Here is a 22,229-nt window from a genome sequence, read left to right as displayed (position 1 = left end):
GCGCCAGGTTTACACAGGAAGGAGAATGCGTGGGATAAATAGACAGAAATCTTGCTCTGGTTCTTTTTCAAAAAATTTCTTTTTTTTTAATCAGACAGTGTCGTAGAAGTCAGAGAAGTTTTCTATCAATAAAAACTATTTATATAAATTATATAACTAACATTTGCTATTATTTGTGTTGTGACTCAGAAGTATTTGATTTGAAAAGTGGGTCGTAACAAAATTTGCATTTAAAAGCTAAGAGTGTAATTTCTGATGCTAGGTGTTTTTTTTTCTGATGCTAGGTGATTCTCAATCAGACAGTGTGGGCTCATGGGGGTTGTTGTCTTCATAGTTTAACACCAACAAGGTGAGTAAAAATCCCTCTGAACTTACCTTTAATGATAAATATAATATGAAAAAACTGATTGCAAAGACTGTTTCACATCAGTGACAGTGATCTCTCTCTAACACTGCATTGGGGAGCAAAATGGTGGAATATAATATGTATTCACACTGACATCTGACTGTAAACCCTTTGAAATGCGGGCTCCTTTCAAGATACCTTTCCCTTCACACACTCAGGCTCAAGAGCTAGCAACACATGTACAAGGTTTATTTTGCCCAGTTTGATCCTCAGCTAAAATTGAATTTGATTAATGTTTTCAAACAAGGATGACTTCAAAGGCGTGGTGTGGTTATACAGGTAAGCATTATGAGTGAAGTGAGACTTCGAACACAGTATGTGTGTGATAATTAAAGCATGTAATGGTAATTCTGTAATTCTGCGGAACAAATGCCTCTTGAAAAGCCGTGTATTATACCATTATTCCCCAGATTCTGGAGAATTCATCAGGAGCATTGCAGCAACATTTGTTCTTACAACCATTACCCTCCCACTGACAGCTTCGAGCGGCTGCTGCAGATGTGCTGTCTCTCTGATTCCTTCAGAAATAAGCTAGTGGGATACCTCACCTAGGAAATCTGAATTCTTCAGCCTACAATAAACATGTAAGCTTACATTCAAAGTGATCGAAACAAAAATTCACAATGAGTCTACATGAAAAATGATGATGTTTTAAATATTTTTTGGCAGAACATTCTGCCATTTAAACTTTGGCTCTGTTTGCTGTTATCAACAGTAAAATCTGTTAACAAGCCATCCATCATTGCATCTGCAGTGTTGAGCTCTTCAGAGGTCACCAGTGTTGCACAGCCACAAACTGTATCATTGATCAGGAGGATGGTTCATTTTGCTCCGAAATGCATATAGTACATATTTTCTGAGGATGGTGCATGATGGTACTCTGCCATCTGCTGGCTGAGAGGGCAATTTTCAGGGCATATATATCAAGTGATAAAGGATAAACAGCTTTTCTTTTAGTAAGCCTTGTGAAATATATTTTTTCCTCTGCTATTTGCATAATTATTCATCTACATATTTGACCTTTTATTTTCTGCAATTCATATCTTAAAATGGCTACAAATGGCTCTCCTGCAGGTGACCTGGTTTACAGAGACAGTACATGCACACCTCACGTCGGTCCAACCATCCACACACACTCATAAATGCACGCACACACAGTACTTACCTTGATCAGAGAAAAACAATGTAATCCATTCAACATAATGGACTGTTGCTAAGGCTCATATATGTGTCGTAAATCTGTCATGACAGTAAAAGTGCTCCTTTTTGCTGCAGGCTATAGCTATTAAATCAGCTGCTCTGATCAATAGATTAACATGAGACAAACAGTTACAGTACAGACTCCAGGTTATTGATTTATAAACTGGGCAAGCTTAAATGTTGTTGGACATAATATTCATATTTAGGTGTGCATACGACATAAGGACTAATATTCAGGCTGCAAATTGAGCATAAACCGATTTATTTTAGAGAATCCAGTAATTATTCATACATGAGAGTGTGGAAGCAAGCTTTCAGCCGACACTTGATTTTACTGATAACTTTCATAAGCATTCATAAGCCCCCTCTGTATTGGATGATCCATATCAGAGAGCCGTTCACCTCTCCACTGGAAATAGCTTTTATCTGTTTCTCACACCGCTCCGGTCGGAACCAAAACTTAAATTGCCTGTCTCTCTGTATCGGGTTAGAGCAACAATCTACATCATAAATCCCAACATCACTGCAGCGAAAAGCTAAAGTGGCGCTCCATTTCACAAGAATAAAAAAATACCAGAAAATCAATTGTGTTGATAGAGAGGAAGATCTGCTGGAGGCATTCATCTGCCTTTTAATCAATGGAAGTGCGTTTTACGCGTCTAAATAGCCCACGGTTCTTGAGAACGTTTGATGGATGCTCTCGTCTTGTCTTCTCTTGGATGTTTATATTAAATACTGTTTCATGTTGAAGGATTTTTTGACACTTTACAAGTTTATCCAGTTTGCATTTAATAGCACATCTGGTCCAAGTCGCATCCTTAATAATATCTCTAGGGTATCACAGAGTGAGATAAAAAGACTTGGATACCTGATTTGTCATGCAAATGTGACATCTTATGATTTAATTTACTTAAATGTTCCACTTCAAAACTCCCCTAAAATGAGAGGAAGTAGCCACAACAGCTCTCTGATATATTTCAACATGTAAAACCAGTGTCTTTGATGGCTGTCAGTCTTGTCTCACACTCGTCTAATGATCAGATATCAGTCTCACTTTTAAACGGATCTCAGCTCTGCCACTGCTGTCTGATTATCCCGTAACAGAATCTAAATTTCCCTCTAAACTGAGACGGAGCACAGCTTCTCTCACTAAAGCTAATTGCTAATTGTACTTGAACTGTTCCTAATTATCAGCTATGTGAGGAAATTAGTCACAGGCAATGAATGACAGCAGCTAAACAGCAGACTTCTGTAGGTCAAATTTAGCTACATTTGATTACAACATCATTAGATTGCAATAATGAGGAAAATGTGTGATTTAAATTGTAACTAAATGGGGATTTTATGAGTTTAGAGCAAAAAGATCCAATTATATTAAACTTTACAACCACTTGCCACAATGGAGTCTCATTCTTGGTCTTATCTTTGTAATGGCGCTTGTGAGTGGGATTTAAGCAGCAGTAAACAAGAGGAACTGTGGAGCAGAATCAATGGATTGTGTTGTGTTTCAGAAGGGAATAGAAGAGGCAAATGTTTATACCACAGTGCATTTTCTCTAAATCATGGTACAGAAAATAAACATAGGAGACACTTACTGAGATTACAGTCTATCCTGATACAATCTGGTGAGAGAGAGAGTGAGATGGTGAGATTAAAAGAAAAAAGGAACAGCACAAAAGAGGAGAATATTTCACATCCTTCAAAGGTACATTCTGCAGACAGTTCAGAGCTTTTCAGAGCCCACCATCCGGGGACAGCGTCGAGAGACTAAACCGCCACTTTCCTCCCTGTAGTGTACAGTACATAACATTAGAAAGAGGCACAGTGAGTGAAAGGGAAACCTCAGCGTGTGTCTGGCACTGCTGGAAGCATAATAGAGCGGATCGAAGTCGGGATCAATAACAGTTTTATTGACCGTAAAAGTAGAGGTGCACCAGTTTTATTTTTAGTGTCGTATCGGCTCTGATGCGGCGGCTTACATTTACCGTTGCTAAATGGATTTTACTGTTTCAGATACACCTACTGATGATTTTACTCGCAGGTGCTTTGGGGTAGGACAGCAAACATGCAGCGCGGGGAAGAAAATTGTCTGAAGCAGATAAGAAAAATGGAACCTGTGTGAGATTTGGTTGAAGATTTTAAGATGTAAAACTGAATAAACCATCTAAAATCCTCCTCCCAAAGGAGCCAAATTAATTTCAAAGATGAGATGAAAGTGGCCACTGAAGGATAATAGATTTGTATGTTATCGCAATGACTGGAACTATGCAGAATTTGGACTACAAACAAAATAATTATCTATTTTTTCAGACATAAAACTTCTTGTATATTTAAGGATATGCATGTGGATTAGTTTTAATGTTTTGGATAGTTAAGGATAACCTTCATGCATTCAAAAGCGAGGCACACATTAATGTGATTGATAACGTACTGTACGGTTGAGGAAATCTGAGCTTCTGTACCCAACACACCTCTACCCAAAATCCCAAACCTCGATCGGTCTTAACTCTTTAACTCAAACTGCTGTTCACTGAAACAATGCAGTCTCTCACTTGTTCCGCAGGCCTGATGGAAATATATTTTCCATGTTAAACACAGAGGAAAAGGGCGATTTGCACAACCTGCAGCCACAATGAACCTTAAACCATGAAAAAAAAAAGCACAAATGTGATGCTTCGCTAACGTTTCCACACGTCTAAAGCGGTTAATATTTTCTAAATCCATTGGCAGTATTCAAATTTTTGGCCTCAAAATGGATTCACCCACTCATCATTTGCATGCCCTGAATAATAAACCCAAATCATCTGACTGTACATGAATACATTGGTGTAAGTCATGTGGCTGCGGAGTGCTCTCAAGCTGTCAACCATCACAGAGCAGTGGATACAGACAGCCAGAGACCAGAGAGACCTTCTGCACCAGGTGTGTGTACGTGTGTGTAGGTGTGTGTGTGTGTGTCCATCCCTGGCGCCCTCCGCTCAGTGAGGCGACTCTAAACTGGACAGGTCAGTAAATGTGAGGGGTGGGAACTTCACTGGTCACATCTACAGCGCGAGCAGTCAAAGTGGTAATATCTCAGCGTGATAATGGATCTGGTCTCTGACTGCCTTCTCCTTGAACTGCAGACAAGCCATTGAAGGGCTGAAAGAGCCGAGATGGTCAGATGGGACCTGACCCCTGGATGAACTGAGAGAGAGAAAGAGAGAGTAGGATAGAACGAGAGAAAGAGAGAAGGGGGAGAACATACACACCTACAGTTGCTTAATTCAGCACCAAACCCCTTGAGTTTTCCACCGTTCTTTCTATTAAATACATTTCTTCTTCAAAGATTGATTTTAGATCAAACATTCTGGATTTGTTTCAAATAGACTGCTCAGTTTTGTGCTAAATCGAAGAATAAAAGGCAATATATCTCATACTATATAAATACACATTTTAGCTCGTTAAAAAGTTAAGCTGCATACTATATCACTGAGGTTATTCATGGATCGATTCACCCGCAGACCTTTGCTGCATGTCTTCTCTACCCCCACTTTCCTCCATAATGTGAGCCTTCACTAAACGGCGTGTCTTAGCTCCCTTAGCTCCACCATTTCTCTTCAAAGTGTAATTGAAATATGTGTACTTATGATTGTTGTAGGTGTCCTGTTTGACTTGTGGTCAAAACACATACTACTCTGAAAGCATAATGTCCAAAGACTTCAAGCTAAAGGAAATATTCTCTCTCTGGTGGAGAGTTAAATGAGAAGATAAATACAGCTCTGAAATCGGTCCGTCAAATGTTAAGCTACATTTTAGCCAGCAGCCAGAAAACAAACTAGTTGGACAATTAAGTATTATTATAACAATTACAAAGCATTATTGTAAGACAATTTGCTCTTTTACGTTGGGTGATGAAACCAGCGAAGTTACTACAGTATATGGCTAAGAAATAGTCTGATACTTAGGCACCCCATAAACCAGCAAAATAGTTGTTTTCATCTCGCGTTTTGTACTAATTAACAAATGAGAGCTTTAGAGGTGGTGGTATGCAGATGTTTTTTTACCCTCTGACAGAACCAGGCTATTGTATTTGTTCCCCTGGTATTTTTTTTAAAAGATTAAACTATTCCTTTAAATGCAATTTAAATATCAACCAGTTTTAAACTCCAAGTGATCTCTTTCTATACAACTGATATATGACTTTACACTTTATATTGTATATTTCACTTATATTCTAGTTTTGTATTTCTCGTTTTTTGTACTGTAACTTTGGAGCAACCTCGCACAAGAATTTCCTTTGGGATTAATAAAGTTCTATTCTACTCTACTGTATTCTATTCTATGAGGGAAATAAAGGAAACTATTTGTTTGTATAAAAGTATTATTTCTACACAACACTTTAAATTGACAATACTTATTTAGTCTAATGTTGGATGGATTAAATGAAGCAACATTGAAGCTGTATTTCATTAGACATGTTTTTTTCATTTTCCTTAAACATATTTGACAAACAAAACAAAACGTGTAATTAAGAAATGTCCTTGACTACATCCCATATGTTAGGTCCCTATTTTATCATAGTGTCGCCTGGATTTGAAGGCGACCATACATGGACTGTACATGCATATTGTGGTCATTTGTGAACAACTAACATGTATGTAACTTATTTTGCATTTAACTTTATTCTGGCATTCATATTTAAATCACCATAGATCCACTTCTCAGCATTAAATCTGTTTCTTTATTTCTTCTTTTATTGTATCTAATGCATTTAATTTTCTTACTTCTATTTTATGCCATCTATTTCTCTATGCTTCCTCTGTGTCAGAGGAACTGTAACACCAGAATTTCCCCCCAGGGATAAATAAAGGATACATCTTTTTTTACCCACTAATTTACGCGTTAATAAATTGGATCTGTTCTTGCAACATGCAAAAGAATCAAGGGATGTGCTGATAATGTTTTTAAGCAACTGCAGTGATCGTGTATGAAGATGGGAATGAAAGAGTCTGAGACAAAACTAGTATCATGAGATCTCTGGCTAGGTGACACGTCCTAAAAGGTCAACTGGTATTATCCGCTCTCATTCCCACAGCAGCATTACCCAGGTTCACAGTGAGCTTCACTTTCCCTCCGTCCAGCTCCAGACGCAGGGTGTCCGCTGACTCCTGGGAGGTGGTGGCCATCAGCAGCCCAAAGGCCCTCTGGGACATGAAGCGGAGGGAAACATCCTCGGCCTCTGTGTGAATCGTCCTTGGAAGCACCACCTTCAGATACATGCTGCCATCATAGCTCACCATGGTGGCCTCTACGGATTTCAGGGAGGGGAAGCGTTAGCAGATGTTGAACCCCAGAGAAAATCACATCCCAAAAATTAAAAGCAGAAAAAAGGCCCTTTTTCTAATGAACCCTGAATTCTGCTCGAGCTTATCTCAGGTGCTGCATGATATAATTTTAGATTGCAGTTTTCACCGGCTGCAGCAGATGGCAGAAAAGGCCTGGAGCATACGGAGACAGACAGGCGAGATTGCAGCAGCAATCAAATTTATGAAGGATTTATACCCATCATAGTGCAATACAAGGGGGATTTTCATACATCCCTCATACTATTAGCTGCCAATGGATCTGTGTAATTTGGCCTCTCCGTGAGAAAACCATCTGCATGGTGAACGCAGCGTGATTCAGGCCGAAACGGCACTGCATTCTTAATGAAACGCTCACAGCACTGGCAACCTTGTGATACTGACATCATTAATAAATCACTATAATGTAACAAATACTGGTTGTGATTGAAACTGCATTTTCTTTGGTCTTCTTATTGTATACAGGGAATGTGGAGGATGTACAGCTCTAATCTGGAAAGCTGTGACATCATTTAGTATGTAGGTGATCACGGTGCATTGCAAATTAAATTGTTATAGTTTCGGAGGCCTGAGCATTACGGCCTGATAATGAGCTTTCTTTGTCTCTTCATTTTTCCATTCTGTGCAGACTCTACAGCTCCTACACAGCTAAGTTAATAAATAAAATACTGGCCAAAGTGTGTTAAGAGCTTTGCAGCACTATTTTAAAATCACTTATCCTCTCCCATCCTTCACAGAAACTCTTACCTTTCTCACAGCTTGGACCCAGGTAGCCTGTACCGTTGCAGTCACAAATGTGCCGGTTCCAGCCTTCCCTGCAGAGTCCGCCGTTAGCACACGTGTCTCTGGCACACCTGACATGAGTCTCTCGGGTACAGAGGTTGCTGACACCTGTAGTGCTCTGGATCTCCGCCAGCCTCCACAGGTTACGGCTCTGTCCGTCAATGAAGAGGTCCCTCACACAGCCCACGTAGCCGAGGCCGAGGGATGCCGTCCAGACCTCGGGGGGGAGCATGAGGGCCTGGCGATCCTCAGGTAAACCTCCGAGATACATGTCGCCATCTAGGTCAAGGATCTCACTGCCTTCATTAGCAGAGAAGGGGACGCTCTGGCTGTTCACCGAGATAAAGCCTGTAGGGCAGGCAGTGAGTCAACTTACACAGTGTTTTTGTTGGAAAAATGAAGACAGGTGTGTGTGGGTTGTGCTAAGTGAGAAGTGAGAAAAAAAACTGTGAGGTTGAGGAAGTGGGCACTACTCTCTGCTTGTCTTTAAAACTGTGGATTAAGAAACAGCACTGCCAGTCCTTGGCACTTGATGTTTTTGAGCAAAGCAGAGACTACAAACTCAAACTTGCTATGGAAAAAGTAAAGCATTATAAATGACAAATCTGTGCCTGCTTGAGATGGAAGAAAATGTATTTATAGAAATGTGAAGGAGGGAATAGGGAAAGAACTGCATGTGTTTTCTGGCTTCTACTAATAAGGCAGACATTTGGATTGTACTAATAAGGCCAGATTTGAGATGGTTGACTATAATTGGCCACTTTGGAAACAGGTTAACATGGTTTTTAAAATGTCACACACAAATTGTAGCTTACTATAAATATCATTGTAATTAAATCCTAATCTGCATGCCTGTTTCACTGCAGGGAATAAAAAGGCAAGTGCATGCCAACGTGGCTGTATCAATGCTGGCATTGACCAAAATCCTACCGCAGCCATTTTCCTCTGACATCACTCTCCAAGTACTGTGTAAAGTCAAACTGCTGCGTTCCAGGTTGTTAATCATATACATGTAGAAAATACGACAAATATGATTTCAATGCTTCCAGATTTTTCCGCTACTGAATAAACCATGAACAGTGAATTTCCTGAGGGACATCTGGCCATATTTCAAGTTAAAACAACATAATTGATACACCATTAGCTACCGTGAGACAACAGCTAATGTTAGTATTTAGCTGCTTCCTAGCTAATATAAATGTTGGATAGGAATAGCTGCAAGCTAACATTACCTTTTAAAGGTGGTTTACAATACAGTAGAAAAGGCATTAAGATAATTAATATTGTAACCATTACACAATAGCTAATGTTAGTATTTAGCCACTTCCTAGCTAATAAAAACGTAAGCTTGGAAGTGGCTGCATGCTAACATTACCTTTTGAAAGTGATAGCCTATATGATATAAAGGAAAGGCACTGTAAAAACAACTTTTTTGTAACCCACTGACTGTAAGTGTTCGGACACTTCCTAGCTAATATAACGGTTAGCAACAGTAGGTAGTGCTGCATGCTAACATTACCTTTTAAAAGTGATATAGGTTACAAGGGAAAGGCGCTAAGAGAACATATTTGGTAAGCAATTCGCTACCATCATTCACTTGCTCATGTTAGACTAAGGTAATGTTAGAAATCAGCCAGTTCCTAGCTAGGAAGTGGCTGAATTAGCTGTTATCCAATGGTCGCTAATAGTTTATTAGATATGTTGTTGTAACTTGGAATATGCCTCATTGTGTTTTCATTTAATGATCAATCAGAAAATCTCGGAAAAGTAATGACCACATACCGTATTATTCCCTATGCTCTTATGACTGAAAACCTGGGACACAGCACGACAACACCATAACCACATTGTAGCTTCCCACCCTGAGCGTGATGTCAGAGAGGAATGGCCGCCATGTGAATGTGGTGAATAGGAGAATTTCAGTTTGGAACCTTTTCTCCTCCTCAGCTTAATGTGGAGAAACACAGTAACAGCAGCAGACAGAAGGCTTCCCCTGCCTTCACAAGCAGACATTATGTTCTTACCGCTTCGCCCTTTCCTCTGAAAGTCCACATGGCACCACTCTCCATCATCCAGCCTCTTGTTACTTGCTTTCATCTTGATGCTGCCAGAGCCCATATCCATGACCAGGTAGAGAAATCCATCCAGCAGCTCTATGGCAAAGAAGTCGGCCCGGGGCTTCCTGTCAGGCGGCGTTCCCTGCAGGCTGCCATGGCTGTACAGCAGCAGGCCACTGGGCTCTGTGGTGCGGAAGTCAAAAGATATGGCGCCCGTCTTTTTTGTGTTCCACCTGGGCAATGTCAAGTAGGCAGCCGGCGTGTCGAAGGTGACCGGCTCCAGGGCTTCCACATTCTCGCAGCTGAATATCAGGTCACCATGGATACTGATCTTAGGGTCTCGCTGTTCAGCCAGCCGCGACAGCTCGAGTCTAAACTCATTATTCTTGTAGACCACCTAATAAATGAGAGAGATGTCGTGGTGAGATGACAGCTGGAGAGAGCAATAAATTCAGAGCAAAGGTTGGAATATTACTCATCGATAAATACTAGAATCGATATGACACAGCGCCATTCACAAGGACACGCAGAAAAAAACACAATGAATCATTCCTGGACTCAGAGCTCAGTAAGAAAATGTCCCGATGATTTAATTTGTTGAGTTGTGTCCAACAAACCCGCACGTGTATTTATGTGGATGTGGAAGCTCTTAATGCATTAATTAGAAATGAAAGGAATCAATCGTTCTTGTCCCACTAAAATGTTCCTGACTCCTGCTGTGTATTCATGCAGAGAGGGAAGAAACATAAAGGACTGAACACAATGTATTTTACTATTTGTCAAAGTTAAAAGCTGACTGTTTTTAATTATTTGTGAGACCAGAGAAGCTTCCTCACCACACAATGAGTCTGCCTGTTTTTACATCTGAAGAAGGCGTCCAAAATTGCCACTAAAAGGAAGGCAGCGAGAGCTAAAATACTTGTGCGATTGGAAAAAAGCATTAAGATTTGAATGCAAACGCAAACATTTACATTTAAAACCATTAGCTACTTCACTCAGGGAAGCACAATGGGTCTGACAGTGGAATAAATTTAAACTAGAGCGGGGGAATCGCAGGCAGAGCACCTACAAAATGACAAATAATTATGTGTTTTTATACCAAGTAAAGTGATTTAGCAGAGATGGTGGGTGGGAGAGAGGTGGACTCGATCTATTTGAAAGCACAACACAATTTATTATCCAAAGAGCTAAAATAAGTAAATGGAAGAGGGCATAAACTTGAGTGTTCATTTATAGTGCTGATCTCATGACGCAGAAGCAGATTCTGCACTCAGTCTGCAGTGAACGCACAATAGACCTCCCTCTGTCTTTGAGGAAAGTCTGGCTATTGATGAAGTATTTTAGATCAATCACAGGAAACAGACGGAAGTACCGAACCTTTTTGCAGATTTTATACCTAACTCAAAATGTATAGAGCTCAGTTTGAACCGAAAGCACATTTCGATAAAACGCCTGGCTTCTTTGTGCGGCGACTGTATTATTTTGGGTTCATCAATATGCACAGCAGGAAACGACAGCCCTTGTCTCATTTTGTATCAGTTGTAAGTCACCCGGAGCCCACTGTTATCTGCCACACAGCTCAGAAACCCGTCACCGCCTGAGGTGACACAGCACACTGCACGGAGGACTCACAGCCGAGCGGAGAGGCAATTTGAGCCAATATCACACTTCACACCGCCTCAGTGTGACTAATTAAGCAGCGAAATCAGATGGTACAACTGACCATCGAGAAATGAGTGTAACAGGCGATTGTTAAAACAGGATAGTCAATCAAACAGCCACTCGCATAAAGAGGGGACAGGGTGTTAGTGTTATATACAGACATTGTTTGTAACCACATCTAACAAAAAGGCACGCTGTGACCTCTGCAGGGCTATTGCATAAGCCAAAGGACAATACAGGAAGTGGAATCCTATTTCACCAATTCAGACGCCTGTTGTATGTGACAAGGATTACAGAGTATCCCAAAACACAAGAATAAAGCTCTCCCATGTCTTTCATGCTCAAGTGCAGAATAACAGCAGTCTGAGAATAAGATCTTCTTGCCGTACGAGCACATTCCTCATATACAAATTGGGCCCAATCTTTGAAGCATTAAAGTAGAGGAACCTAATGATGTGGCCCGGGATATCCTGTGGGCACACAAACGACGGGCCAATAAGCGGGTAGCTTCAAAGACAAATTCATCTCTCCCTGCAGGTTGTTGTAGTCGTGACATTTGTCTGAAAGTGGCCATTATTTTTCCTGTACCTGATGAACCTGATGGCCTCTACCCAGCAGCACTCACATCTCTTATCATGTAACGTCTAGGGGGATTAGTCACGGCCTACACTCTCTACATTCAATACAATAAGACAGATTTCCCCCTCAATAGATCCTCTGCTTATACAGCTCTGGCTCACACTGACCCGCCTCTGAACCTGGCTCCTGGATTTCTTGGCAGGCTGATCCTGTTAGATCAGCTCTCGCTGTGCCACCGCTCACCCTCATTACCGGGACTTTTTTTGTTTTGTCACCCCATCTTCACGACTCTTTACCCCGTCACCCTCCCCCTGCTTGCCTACAGTTCATCAGTGTGAGAACACACAGCAGCTGTAGGTCTAAGCACCACCACCAGGCACACCGCCTACAGAGCGGAGGTTGCAGCATTGGCAGCGGTGCTGGGACAACAATCTGTCCATAAATAACATCTCATTTTCATTTTGCTGTATTCATACTGCAGATAGTTATGTAGAGACTCCATCTGAAATCATTCAGTTGATGCTTGATTGCTTTAAAATGTTGATGTCATGTACTTTATTAAATAATACAGCCAATACTACGACAAAGACACTTTAATTTTAAGTGTGTACTGCATGAATTCATGCTAATATAAAAACTCAAAGTAGCTTTCTAAGGCTGTACTTCCAAATGCTAACATTAGCATGCTAAAATGTTTACAAAACCAAGTCTAACCTGCTGATATTTAATATTTAATAGGTTCACTATCTTTATTTAGCATGTTAGCATACCAACATGTGTTTTTAGTACTTTGGAAGTACATTTAAGGATGATGGGAAAGTCCAATGTAGTGACAAATTTAAATTTTGACCAAATGATCGTACATAAAAACATTTTAGGGCATCACAAAACTAATTTATTCTCTACCAGCCTTAATTAACTGTTGCAAATCTCATCACAATCTTTCTGGTTGTTTTCTCGACATTTCACGCAAAACCTCAAATGTCAGCCTCATTGTTGCATAAGAGAAAACGTCGGGGGATCAAAGACTGAATGATTCATACTTCATGGTGAACCCTGAATGTCTGTTCACATTTAATGGCAGTGTTGCCAGATGGAAAATGCAGCAATATCACACTGGGAATACAATTATGATATCTCGAAAAAAAAATGTATATAGTGAAAAGGCCTGGGAAGGTGCCAGGATAGTACACTGAGAGGCAAAGCTGTGCCAAGTGCACCGATTTAATAACGCAGAGGCTCCATCATCTGAACAAGAAAACAACTGTTTGATCACCAGCACATGATCATCCCCAAGTTGCCAAATGCTCTTGGCATCTCCACCTGACGCACAAGATAGCCTTTAGTGGCTGCCTGAGGCACACCTAGCTTTCAACAAACTCCAATGTAAAACCCATCCATGGCAATATCAGGCACTCAGAGCAACTGCTCTTGGAGATGTAGTAGAAAGGCCGATAAGGTCCCCCAGGGTTGGCAGTCGGGGATGATGCTTGTGTCAAACAACACAGGAGACACTGGTTTTAGTCCCACAGTTGAGATATGATTTTAACCCACACCGTAATGTTTTTGTTAAACTTAACCACGTCATCTTTAGGCCAAAACCTTACTAAACTTCTCGTTTACCCATTGTGTTACAGTGGAAGAAAACAGACTACTGCTGTGACCAAGAGTCTGCAGAAGCGACCTGGCATTCAAACACATTGGCTTTACACACAGAGTCAAAGGCCTACTGGCTGCCGGCAATCAGGCATGAGCAGTGGTGCTGATGTCACTGGATGCTCTTAATATAACAAACAGATGGTCAGACAATTTCACTTCTCTGATATGAATATAGTCTCCACAAAACGGAGGCTTTGCAGTCGTGATTTGGCTAGCTCTAAAGCAAAGTGTGGAGATAAAACTGGCTACTTGAGATGGGTCGTGAATTATTAATATTCTAATAGTCATTAATGTAAATGTTCAAGCGACTTTTATCTCATCTTAAAATTAGATTTTTTCCATTGTTTAACCTGGTTGTAATGCGGCACTACCGCCAGACGGTGGCTGAAGCGCGTCTGAAGTTTTTTTTTCTAACGCCATTAAATAATAGAAGAAGAAAGCATAAGCGTCAGGTGCTCGTAAAACGGGTATAGCGCTGTGAGAGTCCAATCTTTGAAAAATAGTCGAATAGTTCCCAGTGAATATCGAATAGTATTTTTGCTTTAAATGCCCGTCACTAATGCACCAGGTTTTACTAGAGACATAGACCCAGTGTCCCTATCAGACTATCCGTCTAAATAAACGTATAAAAAGGATTCTTAGTAAATAAAACCACACTCTTGACTTGCTTCCACTGAGATAATTTGAAACTGAAAATAAATCTTCTATACTCTTGTTCTGGCACATAACTGAAGATGCACACAGTCTGTAGCAATTTTTAAATAAGTCATCAATCAGTTGTTAACAAGACAATATGACAGTCTTTACAATCTGCCAAGCTCTAACTCACACAGGAAGCTGCTGCTGCTTGTTATGTTCGGCTTCAATTTGCTGCCGCTGTTACGCGCTCAGTCAGGTTATTTCTACTCTGTTTGCTTCCTTAATTTTATGTATCCTGTGTCTAAGTGTCTGCCCTGTCCTTGGAGCATGGTACTCTCGGCTGAATCGCATGCAGCTGGGTTTAATGAGGATAAGAAGCAAAGCCTATTCACAGTTTATAAGCATTTAATGAATAAATGGTCTTATATCTTTTGATGTAAGTGTCTCAGACAGATTAAAACTAATTTGTTTAAATTGTGTATTGACCCTTAGAAAATATGTATACACTCATCTGCCACCCTTTTGCTGCTTTCAGCTCCACTTATTTAACTAAAACTACGGCCTCTTTTAGTCTTATCTCCTCTTTATCCTCTCTTAGTAAGAAAAAGCATTTCACTTCTAATGCACATAGCTCACTATTTTCTTTTTATGAGATTGCTCACTTCATTAAAAATTTGTGTATACCAAATCTAATGCTGCGTCCGTGATCCTAACTTACTTGCTGGAGATAATCAGTGTGACAGATACAGGCTGCAGTTAAATAGCTTCAGAAATAGTGCTGAAAAGTGACTTCAGACTGTAGAAGAGAAGATGCGTCTGTCTTTAATGTATATTAGGCGACGTCCACAAAGGAATTCCCGCAGGAATCTATAAATGCATACGCTCTGGATGTTTCTCCTTCAAACACCCTCCAACCGGGGAATCGATAGAAATGTGAGGGCTGATTTTCTATACGCACAACTCGCTCTGCTTATAGGACGGGGGTTGTGCTATCTAAGGAGAGCAGGATAGTGTTTCCAGTCCTCTGCTGCTGGTTGCCGAGGTCAAGCTGCACTCACGTCTTTCAGGCAGCCCATGAAGTTGTTGCTGATGGGGGAGCCCGGCAGGTCGGCTGTGTTCTGGCTGCCCCCGATGTAGAAGAGATCATCGGAGCCCAGCATGGTGTAGTCCTCCTGGGTGTAGCCGGTGGTGGTGAGGATCCCGTCTACCAAGATGGTCACCTAGAATATAAACAGCGAGACATGGAGAGAAAGGACCGGCCTAATTATTTCATGCTTCATTTCTCGATTCTCGAGCGTTTCTTAATGTTGAATCTCAAAGGCAATTACAGGAAACAGCTTCCAATGGTTCACTAATCTCAGCTGATCCGTGCTGCTGATACATTAGCAAAAACTGGAGTGAAATCAATATACCATAAATATTCCATCCACTGATATTTTGTCTCTAAAGCAGAATGAATGCTACAGACTCTCTCAGTTAATGTGAGATTAAAGATATCAAGATGGCAAGCTACATTACTTTTATATTGGCAGCAACAAAACAGGATTATTCCCATATCAGTGTCATCAGCGCGCAGAGACAAAGGAAATGAATGACTGAATAGGGCTATAGGGAAAAAAATGATACGCTTGTTGCCATGACAATAAGCCTACAGCTCGCATGTATTCCTGCACAAATATTTCTGCTCCCACTTTCGGGAAGTGAAAAAAAAACAATTATGTGTTCTCTTCTGGTGAAAAATGTTTCATTTTCAGAAAAAAAAAACATGCGACAGTGGAAAGCTAATGGTTCTTTAGAAAATTGAGCCGCGTGTGATGAATTGCATTTAAGACCCAAAATGAAAAGTGACAGCTCCAACAAGGACACGCGTGTTCACGGCCATTCACAAGCACTTTAAACATGCGGCGCTCCAATGGGAAGTTTGTCAAATACCAGAGAGCGGCACGTAAGGAGAGGAAACGGCTGATTTGATTTCATTGAAGTACTTGCAATGTAACTTATTAGTCATACAGATAATAACGGGATGATTTCTGATAGAAAATAAAGATGAGAAAGATTAAGGAGGCTGCATTTATGGACGCCAGTGTGACTCATAAGTACATTACTATCACCACATCCAACAGACCTTGACTTAAAGCTCCTGTGGGGAGTTTTTCGCTGGTTATGAAACAGACTGAAATTAATTCTGATGTCTCTACAGGACCTAAAAAAGCAAACCAGACCATCAGCAACAAGGCTAGATTTCTATTTAGTTATTTTTAATGCCTGAAACCGCTGGTGGTGGGGGGTAGGGGGGGTAGGTGACAGATGAAGCGAATAACTGCAGGCTGCCTTTGTTTACATTTTCCTGTGCAAACGTTTAAAGTGAATGATACATATGACTGTTAAAGAAAGCAGGATGAGATTTCTTGTTAAAAACCACCGCTTAAGCATGAACAGGACAAAATCAGCAAAGAGATAAGCGGTACGGCTTCGTCCACAGGGGGCGCCAAAATCAACACAAACCGAAAGTTCCTCACAGCAGCTTTAACAAGATGAGTTAGTAAAGTGGCCTCATTCAGAACACATTCATCAACATCACAGCTCTCAGTAAGCAAATACAAATCACACAGTTTAAATGCGAGACCCGCGGTGAAGTGATTGATCTCTAAAAGCCTTAAGTCTTTAAATTGTATCTGAACTTGTGTTTTCTATCTTGTAAAAACCCCTGCCATGTTGAAAGCGAGAGGATAAGAGACAAAGGAATGACCTGACACGGTGTGTTCAGGTGTCAGAGCTCAAAAACAAGGTCCTGCCTCACTATTCTCTGCTGCTGGCAGCTATTGATTTCTGTCCATCTAGCGGTGAAGCCCGCAGTATCTTTGGCTTACACAGTGAACAACGGCAGGGCTTGACTGTGGGTTGATGATACTGCACATAAAGCAAGATCAGAAAATCAGAGTGCTTTCATGTCTGGGAACTGATTGATCCTGAAAAGCATGACCAGTTTCTATTAATGGCTAAAACACTGTATCCTTTGATATTTACTTTAAAGGTGTTTCAAAATAAGAGTTGAGGGATGAGTGTGTTCAAAGGTAATTATTGAAATAGGCAGTATGATTAATTAGAAACACTTATCTTTCATCATATTTTTCAAGGATTTCTTCACAGGTGTGTCACATGAAACGGATTTAAAGGAAACTACGGCTCTTAATAGGAGTGAGAATTTAGCGCGGTGTTTAGGAACACAAACAACTGATCATGTGCCCAGAAATAGGAGAATTCGTCATTAATAACAGTCAGAAAAAGAGAGAATGAGCACCAAATCAGTTTGCCCACTACAGTGTGAAAAAGGACGTCTGAAGAGTGAGGCGGTAAAAGGAGGAATTCTAGCCTGAAAAGCAGCACCGGATCTAATAAAATGTTTCCACCAGCGCTCTCTTGGGAGTTACAGTTCTCCCTATCTACATGTCAGCGAGGTAACTTATCTGAGGGGAAAGCAATTTACACAGGGATCAAATGCATGGCTGAAAGCAGAAGTGACGTTCTAAGCATTGGATTGCCGCTCCTCTGGAAGTCAGGGTAAGTCAGGGAATAAATGTGGAGGAGGATGCAACTTTATATGCAGGTTAATGTGACCGGCTCAGAATAAATTGGCGATGATGAGAGAGAGTTGGAAACAAACTGGGTGAAGAAATGAAACATTTAAATGCATTGCACATGGCAGCTCTCATTGTCGGGAAACAAGTTTGGTTTAGTGATGGCTTAATTTACAAAGTGATCACTTTATTTGAACAGAAAAGCTGCAGCCAATTTTGCTTCGGGAAGTCCAATTTCCTCAAGTGTCAATATTGTGAAGAAATGATTCACTGAGATTCTCTTGGACTCGGTGGTGTCACTTCTCCCTGCCACTTTTTTTAATTGCTCATCTAAGGTAAGAATATTTTAATTGCAGCTCTGATTGAATTGATACAATGTGTGAACGTCAACATATTGTACACACTTCTAAATATGTGCCAAGTGTGTTGGCAGGCTAAAAAGCAAAAGACAAAAGCAATTTATAAAACGTGCCGACACGCTGATTTAATGCTCCAAAAATAGTCATTAATTAGATTTGACATTAAAACACTGGCATCGTCAGGTGAACCTCATGAGGACGTCAAAAGAATAATTCAGAACATAAAGCACACTGACTTAGATAGCATGGATGCACTTTTTTCGTAGATCTAATAATGGAGCTATGACTGTATATAAAGACTACTCTACTCTAATCTACTCTTACTGTACAAAATTGAAGGAAGAGTACCCCCCGCGATAGCCGCTGCCATCTTTCGCTTTTTTGGAGCAAGAGCCAGCAGTAGAGATCAGCAGGTGGAGCCGCCGTAGCTACCTAAAACACACACTTCACTTAAAAAAAAGAGGCAAGGATCCTGGCGTGTTTAACAGCAGAACAGCTTCTTGTGTTGGTCTGAAGCAGACGTTCACAGATATGTAAACTTCAATGACTGTAGGGATTTTAGTTACGTCTCCTCTCGCACATCCTCCTCTACTCTGCTAATCAGGAATAAATTGGCTGCATGGGCCGTATTTGTCAACAGAGCTGTCAATCATCCTTTTTACAGCATCAAATAACTAATTAAAACTAAACTTCTGAAACTTTAAACTTGGTAAATCAGCATGATAATAACGAACTATAATGACAGAAACCATGTTTGAGAAAAATTTATTTGACGTGTATTTTGATTTTATAGTTTGACTCATCTGTTAACATGGAGGAGGCGGGCTTTATGACCTATACTGCAGCCAGTCAGCAGGGGGCGATAGAGAGGTTTTGGCTTCACCTTAAGGGAGCTGTCATGTCATCCATCTTTTTTATACAGTTCATCTACTGGAAGCACAACATTATGAATAACAACTGTATTATGCACAAAAAGGTTATTAAGCTTGACTGAGGTGGCAGGTTGGTGTATCAATAACAGCAAGATGTGACAAAGTGCGACAGAAACAGACATAGCAAATAAATCATTTTGTGCATGAAGCATGTGTCTTACGTCAATAGGGAGACTCTAGCCGTGCTTAGATAATACATTAAAGATTAAATCTAAGAGATTACAGTTTCGTTCTCTTTGGCAGCACCTTTGGACGATAATCTTTAATTGATTGCAGGAGAACACTTCCCAATTAGACGTCTACAGTTGGCTCCCTTTGTTACGGTTGTAACTCTTGATTTTCCTGGCTGACGGTCGCTTTCCTTTTTAGACTGTTTGCCTTCATCTGAGCGTCCAATTTGTTTCTTTTTCTTTGGATTTTCACTTATTGTTGAAGTTGTATCTGTAGTCATCGATCTTTTCTTTGTTTGTTCAGCCATAGTAGATTACTGTTTACTCGCAACACTTGCAGAGACCAGAAAAGCAGCCGTATAGCTCCGCCTACCCTCTCTGGCAGACCAACCACTGGTACATGAATATACCTTTAAACAAACATGAATGCCATATTTCTGTCACATCGTTGTTTTCCACTGTTTAAGGTTTGACCGTCCCTTTTTTAATTAGGTCATATTGCATTTAGCAGGTTAGGAGGATTTTTAGGAGGTGGAGGAGACCAAAAACAGAGCTAAAAGTGAGCGCATGTTGATACATTTATACATTTCTCCAGAAGGCCAAAAACAACGAGGAATTCAAGTGCTGCTTCATAACTGCTAGATTGCTTAGAAAAGCAAATGTTTGCTAAGAAGGTTTCTACATCAACTTTATGGTCATAATGTGTCAACGTTGGCGTTCAACTTATTTCAGCTGCCTCCAAATGGCCCCAAAAAAATCGCAGGTTTAAACTTGCCTGACAAACACCACAAACTGCCCGCAGAGCAACATTAGCATACAGATGAGTTGTGTTCAACTTGTCAGTTGGTCACTCGACCAACACTTTATGCACTTCACTGAGTTTGCGAGCTTTCACAACTCTCCATAGCCCTGCAGAAATGGGCAATTATCGGTGGGTTTATCACTGCAAGAAGGCCCTTTCACATTACACGTTTTGATTATATTAAAAACAATGATTGGTGGAGCTTTAAGGTTCAGTATGATGGGACTAATTATAGAACGACTGCAGTCAAGAGGGCCAGCTGGGAAACGTTTAATGTAACAGACACATCCAGCAAATTAGTTTGGGATTTCAGCTCTGAGCTTTGACCAATGGACAAAATTAATGAATATGAAACCTTTGGGCCGAGTTGTACTTGTCTGGAGTACAGTTCAGCAGGTACAGCAGGACAATATCAGATGCAACGGCTGAATTCATTATGAGAAAGTTCTACTGCTTCTTGCTTGACTGCTCAGATACTTCTGCAAAGTTGCATCGTTAGCCTAAGCTAGAAAAATGTTTAGTTGTGTTTAAGTGGAGTTTGTCAAAAATCCTTAAGACATATCACATGACAACTGATGTTCTGTACAGGCAGTATAAAGACCAGGCTTCAGAGATGTCATCAATGCAGCACACAGAAATGATGGATATTGCTTTTTGAGTTGAGTCTTCCTTTTAATAAGGTAAAAAGACCTTCAAAGCAATCTGATGAAAAAAATGCTAGTCGCCTGCAAGTTAAAGGACTCAGTGATTTCCTCCAAAGCAATCTATTTCATAAGAGGGCAACGACCTAATATGAGAAGCAATATCATCAGAAAGAATGAGGAAAATGGGACGTATAGGGAGTCCAGCAGAGCAGAGAAATAAGCAGCACAGAGTTAGTTTACAATGTGGACTCTGATACCTCAAACCATTTGCATTGCAGTGGTTTTACCTGGACCTGATTCATGCATGTATACGCACCTGGCGGCGGTTGCGTGTCACTTGAACATCATGCCACACGTAGTCGTTGAACTTCCCGCTGGCAGGCTCCACCAGGGCCTCGAACGCACCAGAGCCCAGGTTGATGACCAGCCACAGAGCTCCGTTCCTCAGCGACAGGTTGACGTAGTCGGCCGACCTCCCCGTGTGGAGCAGCAGGCCGTTCCTCTGCAGCGTGCGGAAGGACAGTGTGATCTCGTCCAAACTGCTCTGAATGGGAGTCAGGGACAGGTTGTAGCTGAAGAACTCATTGCCTTTGAAGGTGGCCATGGACTCCTCCTGCCCTGAGAGGGGAGGAGAAACATCTTAGATCATTGTCATCAGGCTTTAGCCTGCTTTTCCTACTGCACAGAACTATGTCTTCACTGCTCTAGCTACATGTTGAAATAAGGGCCAGACTAAACTGAGCAGAAAATATACTGTACAGTATCATTAGCTAAATATATCACTATTATGAGACTAATTCAAACAGAAAGGGCACTTACTTCAAATATGCTTCAGAATCCCTGCACATTCTGAACATACTGCCCATGCATCACATGAGTATGCATGTTCTTTGCAAAGCATACCTCTTGTGTTATAATGTGCTATATTTTCCTTATTGTCAACAAATCCTTTAAAAACACCGAAACCAACAGTCCACTGATCCCTCTAAACAGAGGTATAAGCCTTGTGTGGCTTCCACAGACCTACATAAAAAACACCAGTGTTACTGTGGGTGACATGATCCTTCATTATAATGAACACAGGCACAAACACCATCCTGCTGCTGTGTATATGCTCGCTAGTGCATCTAATCTGTCGCTGGAAATGGTACCGTGCAAATGCACACAAAAGCACTCTTATTTAAGTTAGAAGGACTACAGTTCCCAGCTGTTCATTTGGAAAGTTAAATATTGGTTTTGGTGTTTTCAAGATGCCTTGATTTGTTGACTATAAGAAGAGTAAAGAACAATGGCAGCCTTATCCTTTAGGGTGATATTTAAGAAATGTAAATATGAATGCGTAAGGCTTCGCTAAATTCACAGCAGCACTTCAAAGGATTTCTGAAGAGTTTGTTCTATGTGCAGTAAAATCTGT

At 40.8% G+C, this 22,229-nt stretch overlaps 1 protein-coding gene across 1 annotated transcript in view; it reads right to left on the bottom strand.

The window, feature by feature from the left end:
- LOC138600446 (neurexin-2-like) overlaps positions 1–22,229 on the bottom strand; it is a 45,419-nt gene that overhangs the window by 9,364 nt on the left and 13,826 nt on the right. Inside the window, exons 5-9 of the mRNA XM_069671873.1 lie at positions 21,132–21,433; positions 15,389–15,550; positions 9,759–10,188; positions 7,699–8,082; positions 6,693–6,896 (exon numbers count right to left, since the gene is read on the bottom strand). Coding sequence (XP_069527974.1) covers positions 6,693–6,896; positions 7,699–8,082; positions 9,759–10,188; positions 15,389–15,550; positions 21,132–21,433 — 1,482 coding nt within the window. The remainder of the gene's footprint in view (positions 1–6,692; positions 6,897–7,698; positions 8,083–9,758; positions 10,189–15,388; positions 15,551–21,131; positions 21,434–22,229) is intronic.

Source organism: Semicossyphus pulcher, unplaced genomic scaffold, assembly GCF_022749685.1.
Source record: "Semicossyphus pulcher isolate SPU_LCO1_2020_fin unplaced genomic scaffold, fSemPul1.0.p SCAF_10, whole genome shotgun sequence".
Lineage (NCBI taxonomy): Eukaryota > Metazoa > Chordata > Actinopteri > Labriformes > Labridae > Semicossyphus > Semicossyphus pulcher.
The sequence above is the reverse complement of the archived record's forward strand: the minus strand, read 5'-3'. Positions and strand labels throughout refer to the sequence as shown.